The 6,278-nt window shown below is 37.5% G+C and overlaps 2 protein-coding genes across 2 annotated transcripts; both read left to right on the top strand.

The window, feature by feature from the left end:
• The first annotated feature begins 3,572 nt into the window (after window positions 1–3,572).
• On the top strand, window positions 3,573–4,911 carry LOC132174277 (uncharacterized). The gene is made up of 3 exons (XM_059585961.1): window positions 3,573–4,060; window positions 4,208–4,377; window positions 4,496–4,911. Exons 1-3 carry the CDS (start codon window positions 3,573–3,575, stop codon window positions 4,909–4,911), a joined length of 1,074 nt encoding a protein of 357 aa, XP_059441944.1.
• A 222-nt stretch (window positions 4,912–5,133) lies between these two features.
• On the top strand, window positions 5,134–5,697 carry LOC132174278 (uncharacterized). Its single transcript, XM_059585962.1, has one exon. The coding sequence runs from the start codon at window positions 5,134–5,136 to the stop codon at window positions 5,695–5,697; it is 564 nt and encodes a 187-aa protein (XP_059441945.1).
• The last annotated feature ends 581 nt before the right edge of the window (window positions 5,698–6,278 follow it).

A 6,278-nucleotide genomic window follows, 5' to 3' on the forward strand; every position in this document is an offset into this window, starting at 1 on the left:
AAAAAATGGCGGCCTTTTCGGTTTGAAGTGGGCTGGCCAAAATGTGGGGACTTTAAAAAGATTGTTCAAGAGTCATAGGCTGTGAGATGTCCTAACACAGAACCATGGCCAGTTTTCAAGAGGAAATTACATGGATGCTAGAAGGTTATCAAGCAATGGGTCAAAAAACAGAAGTAACCGATGGAGAAACTTATTTTGGAGAAGACAACTGAATTAAGGAAAATTCAAGAAGTGGCAAATCCTCTCAATGTGCAAACTGAAAAGGTGCTTTAAGAAGAATTAAATGTCATGTTGGAACAAGAAGAGCTCAAATGGCGCCAACGGGCAAAAGAAAATTGGTTGCGAGACGGTGATTGTAATACTAAATTTCTCCACGCCTATGCGAACCAGAGACAACATAGAAATCAGATTGAACAAATTGTTGATAGAATGGGTCATACTTGTGTATCCTACGCCACGGTGGAGCAAGCATTCATAAATTTTTACTAGGATTTATTCACATCGGCTATTCCACGTGATATTGAGGATTGCACAACGGCTATTGAAGGCAGATTGTTGAAAGATATGAAGGCCTCTTTGACTGCTGCATACTCGAAGGATGAGATTTATCGAGCTTTGATGCAGATGGCACCACTCAAAGCATGAGGTCCTGATGGCTTCTTGACAGAATTTTATCAACAGCAGTGGAAGACCATTGGTCGGGAGGTATGTAGTGTTGTTTTAGATTTCCTCAATGGATCTGAGTTGGATAGAAACATTAATATGACACATATTGCACTAATTCCAAAGAAGACAGCCCATAGCTGTGTATCTGACTTTAGGCCGATTAGCCTTTGTAACATCGTTTACAAAATCATTGCTAAGGTCTTGGCAAACCGACTCAAGATGAACCTTCCGCATGTTATTTCTACAAATCAGAGTGCCTTAATCCCGTGAAGCCTAATTTCGGACAATATAGTGGCGGCATATGAAACTCTATAATCAATGCACATAAGAATGTGGAGTAATGTGAGATATATGGGAATAAAGCTTGATATGAGTAAGGCGTATGATCGAGTGGGGTGGGCTTTTCTAGAAGCAGTTATGCATAAAATGGAATTTCTAGAGGCCTTGATAAATTTGATTATGGGGTGTGTCAGCTCGGTCTCTTATGCCATTCTTGTAAATGGACAGACAGTCGGACACATAAAGCCTTCGAGAGGTGTCCGGCAAGGGAATCCTTTATTCCTGTACTTATTCATTTTGTGCACAGAGTCGCTCAGTGCATTATTGTCTTGAGCTGAGAAGAACGGGGTCCTAACAGGGGTCCCTACTGCCAGAAAATGCCCTAAATTGAGTCACCTTTTTTTGTAGACGATAGCTTGAATGTTTGTAAAGCGAATTCAGTTGAATGGAAGAGATTAACTAAACTCCTAGAAAAATATGAAGTAGCTTCGAGACAGAAGCTTAACGAGGACAAGACTTCTATTTTCTTCAGTCGTAACACGAGTTCGAAAAAGATGCAGGAAATCACTCAAATGTCGAGTCTCCAAGCCACTCAAAGCTATGACAAGTATTTAGGGCTTCCAACTCTTATTGGGAAGTCACGGACACAAGTTTTTTTGGGCATCAAGGATCGAGTGTGGAAATGCCTCAATAATTGGAAGACAACATTTCTAACGCAAGCAGGGAAGGAGATATTAATTAAAGCAGTAGCACAGGCCATTCTCATGTATTGTATAAGTGTTTTCCTCTTGCCTATAGCTTTATGCAAGGAGATACAATGGTTGGTGTAGCAATTCTGGTGGGGGCATAAGGAGAACACTTCTAAAATACATTGGATGAGTTGGGAAAGGATGGCTCTTTCCAAAGCCCAAGGTGGGTTATGGTTCCGTGATTTGGGAATTTTAACAAAGCCCTACTAGCAAAGCAACTTTGGAGACTACTACAGTGTCTGGAATCTTTGGCTGGGAAAATCCTAAAGGCTAAATATTATCCATCTTGCTCTATTTTGGAGGCAAGTCTAGGCAACCAACCCTTTTATGTCTGGCAAAGATCTATGGCAGCCCTGCCAGTACTCCGAAATGGTCTTATTTGGAGGATTGGAAATGGGGATGACATTCATGTGTGGGGTGACAAATGGGTCCCCGAAACCAACCACATACATGGTACAATCATCGACGACTATACTTGATCGACATGCCCGTGTTTCAGAGCTTATTAACCTTAAGCACAACAACATGAAGAGTTGATCTTATTACACAAGTTTTCCGAGGTGACGTAGTTGAGGTGATCAGAAGCATGCCTATTAGCCCTCTGCCAACTAAGGACCGACTTATTTGGCAGTGTACCAAAAATAAAATTTTCTCTGTTCGAAGTGCATGCTTTTCGGAGAAGGAGACTATGGCAGACAGAGAAAGTGGAACATCCAAACCAACTGGCGGTGTATCTTAGAAGGAGTGCTGGAACTTAAATATACCGAATGTGGTAAAGCTTTTTTTATGAAAAGCCCTACATAATCTATTACCTATTAGAGTGAATTTGGCCAAGAAAAGAGTAGTCCAAGATACATCTTGCCCCGTCAGTGGATTGGAAGAAGAGACGGTGGAGCACATCCTATGGACTTGTCCGTCCTCAAACGACGTATGGGGAGGTAGGCCAGTAAGAATACAAAAATGCGATGGAGTGGGGAGCAGTTTCTCGGATGTTTTTGAGTTAGTGCTTGAACGATGCGATACAGAGGAAGCTACACTTTTTGTTGTCATGGCAAGGAAAATCTGGTTGAGGAGAAATTCAGTAATACAAGGAGAAAATTTTCTCCACCCAACCAATTATTACGGGAAGCACAAACTTCGTTGGAAGAATTTCAAAGGGTAAATCGCAACGCTCAAGAGGCAGTAACTAGTGACTGTGAACCAACAGTTATAGTATGGCAGCCTCCACCACGAAACATGTTGAAGATAAACTAAGATGCAAGACTAAATTTGAAGGAAGGACGCGTGGGGTTGGGAATTATAGCCCGAGACTCAAATGGGAAATGTCTTGCTGCACGTAGTATGTCTCTTGCTAACCAAACTGATTCAACATCGGCGGAAGCCTTAGTAGTGGTGAATGCTATTATTTTCTGCAAGGGATTGGGCTTCGAAAATATCGTCTTTGAGGGTGACTCCATGCAAGTTATCAAGGCTATCAATTCAGAGGGGGCGTGTCTTAGTAGCAATCGTCAATTCATAGAATGTATCAAAGGAGAGCTATGTACTTCGGTCAATGCCAGTTTTAGGCATGTAATGAGGGATGTCAATAATGCGGAGCATATGCTTGCAAAATTGGCTACCACGCATGTTACTATGTCTACTTGGTTGGGGTTGTCCCACCAAGTGTGGGTGATATTGTATGGAGGGAGCAATCTCTCCTACTTGTGTGATCTTTTGACGGATCTTTTGAGATAATGAATATTCTTAATATTCCTTAAAAAAAAAAAAAATAGATAAATAATTTTTTCAGGTTTTCGAAAAATCTTAGGTTGCATCATGGGCAAGTCAAAAACAATTAATGCATTTTTTAAGAAAAAAGATGTTGATTCAAATTCTAAAATGTCTTCCTTGGCATCTAATTCCCAAACTGTAGCTCTTGAGCAAGAGCAACGTCCTTCTAAGATGCCAAAAATTGAATCAATTGACATTTCTACTCTACAACATGATCTAGGGTTACGTCCTCAAATGTGGGAATATCTTGTTAATCAACAGGATGAAATTAGACGTGCTTATCTTAAAGCTGGTCGATATAGATTCATTCCTTCTAATAGTTATGAATATCCATTTTCGGGCAATGAAAAAAATCGCCGAAGATTTCAATCATCTTGGCATACAATGTTTGATTGGTTAGAATTTTCTCCTGAAAAAGATGCTACTTACTGTTTACCCTGCTATATTTTCTGTAAAAGGTCAACGAGACGATTTGGAGCTCATGCATTTACTATTGAAGGATTTCGTAATTGGAAGAAAGTTAATGATGGTGTGCATTGTGTTTTTTTGGGTCATATGGGAAATGGGTCATGTTCACCTCATAATAATGCTGTTAAGTATTGTGATAGTTTGATGAACTAATCGCAACATATTGATAAGGTGATAGATAAGCAAACTTCAGAAGAAAAATTGAAGAATTGATTGTGATTGAAGACTTCAATTGATTGTGTTTGGTATTTAACATCTCAAGAATGTGCTTTTAGAGGTCATGATGAAGGTCCCGATTCAAAAGATCGTGATAATTTTCTTGAGTTGATAAAATTTATGTCCGCTTACAACGAGGATGTTGCTAAGGTTGTTTTGGAAAATGCTCCAGGAAATGCAAAATTCACATCATGTTCAAAAAGATATTTTACATGTCTTTGCAAAAAGGGTACGAGATGCAATTCGTAAAGAAATTGATAATTCAAAATTTTGCATTATTGTTGATGAGGCACGAGATGAGTCTAAGAGAGAATAAATGACTATTATTTTGAGATTTGTTACCAAAGATAGTTTCATACGAGAACGCTTCTTTGATATTGTCTCTGTTAAAGATACAACGAAATCGACTTTAAAAGATAGCATATCTTATGTTCTTTCTGAAAATCGTCTTGATATTCAAAGTATTCGTGGACAAGGGTATGATGGTGCTAGTAATATGCTTGGTGAATGGAAAGAGTTGCTGACATTATTTCATAATGACTGTCCTTGTGCATACTATGTTCATTGTTTTGCACATCGATTACAATTTGCATTAGTTGCTGCATATCGAGAGGTTGTTTCTATTCATGAGTTCTTCTCAAATTTGAATTTCATTATCAATGTGGTTGGTGCTTCATGTAAACATCATGATCAACTGCAAGATGCTCATGAAACAGATATTGCACATTTGATAGCTATTGATGAACTTGAAACTAGAAAATGAGTTAACTAAATTGGCACTTTGAAACGAGCTGGTGGTACTCGTTGGGGTTCTCATTTTCATTCTACTTATAGCGTATTAAGGATGTTTAATCCTACTTATGTAGTGCTTGAAAATATTATAAAAGAAGGATCCTGTTACTCTCAACGTGGGGATGCTAATGCTGCATATACAATGATTACATCATTCAAGTTCATATTCATTCTACATTTTATGTGGGAAATCATGGGTATTACTGATTATCTTTGTCAACATTTGCAACAAAAATCTCAAGACATCTTGAATGCTATGCAATTAGTTTCTAATACAAAATCGCTACTCCAAAAATTGAGAAATGAAGAATGGGATAATTTTTTCGAAGAATTAGTCTCTTTCTGCAATCAATTTGAAATTGACATTCCAAATTTGGGTACTCGTTATGTTCAAGGCCGAGGTCGTTGTCAACGGGATCACATTACAGTGAAACATCATTATCATTTTGACATATTCAATGCTGCTATAGACGTTCAATTGCAAGAGCTCGATAGTAGATTTGGTGAAAGGATAATGGAACTCTTGACACTTAGTTCAGCTTTGGATCCAAATTATGCTTATAAATCATTTAATATGAATGATATATGCACTCTTGCGGATAAGTACTGTTCTCTTGATTTTCCTGACCAGGAGAAAATTAGTTTGAGATTTCAGTTGAAGCATTTTGAAGTTGATATGCTTAATCATCCGAAATTACAAAGATTGTCTTTCATTGCGGAATTATGTCAAGGATTGACAGAGATAGGAAAAATCTGATAGGTATTATCTTATTGATAGATTGATTCATCTTGTTTTGACTATTCCAGTGTCTACAGTAACTACCGAACGAGCATTCTCAGCTATAAAGATTGTTAAAACAAGACTTCGTAACAAAATGGAGGATGAGTTTCTTACGGATAATTTACTTGTCTACATTGAAAGGGAAATTTCCGAAAGCTTCAATTCAGATTTGATACTTGATGATTTTGTTTTTCTAAGATTACGTCAAATGCAATTTTAGACACTTTGTATTTTGTATTTTTCTTTATTTTTGTACTAGTGCCTACATGTTAACTTGTATATCAATTTGGCATATGTTTATGAAGTCTCATAGATATGCTTTTTGTGATACACATATTGTGTTATAATTTATATTTTTAATTATGTTTACCATATTATAATAAAAATATAATATATAAAGAAACAAAAAAATATATATATATATTTTATCATTATATTTTATTATTTTATTTATGCCTCTGCGAGAATGAATTCCTGGATCTGCCACTGAGTGCCATCCCATAGTTGCCCCAGCTCCAAAACGATTCCTCTAGTAGAAAACCATTCTTAATGCACGA

This window comes from Corylus avellana, chromosome ca3 (assembly GCF_901000735.1).
Source record: "Corylus avellana chromosome ca3, CavTom2PMs-1.0".
Lineage (NCBI taxonomy): Eukaryota > Viridiplantae > Streptophyta > Magnoliopsida > Fagales > Betulaceae > Corylus > Corylus avellana.

What these genes read in the sequence shown, in the direction of transcription:
- LOC132174278 (XM_059585962.1), top strand. Translation starts at nt 5,134, where the DNA reads ATGGGTATTACTGATTATCTTTGTCAACATTTGCAACAAAAATCTCAA.
- LOC132174277 (XM_059585961.1), top strand. Translation starts at nt 3,573, where the DNA reads ATGTCTTCCTTGGCATCTAATTCCCAAACTGTAGCTCTTGAGCAAGAG. An exon ending in CCTCATAATAATGCTGTTAA is followed by an intron (nt 4,061 to 4,207) that starts GTATTGTGATAG and finishes ATGTGCTTTTAG; the next exon opens with AGGTCATGATGAAGGTCCCG. An exon ending in TACATGTCTTTGCAAAAAGG is followed by an intron (nt 4,378 to 4,495) that starts GTACGAGATGCA and finishes TTGTTACCAAAG; the next exon opens with ATAGTTTCATACGAGAACGC.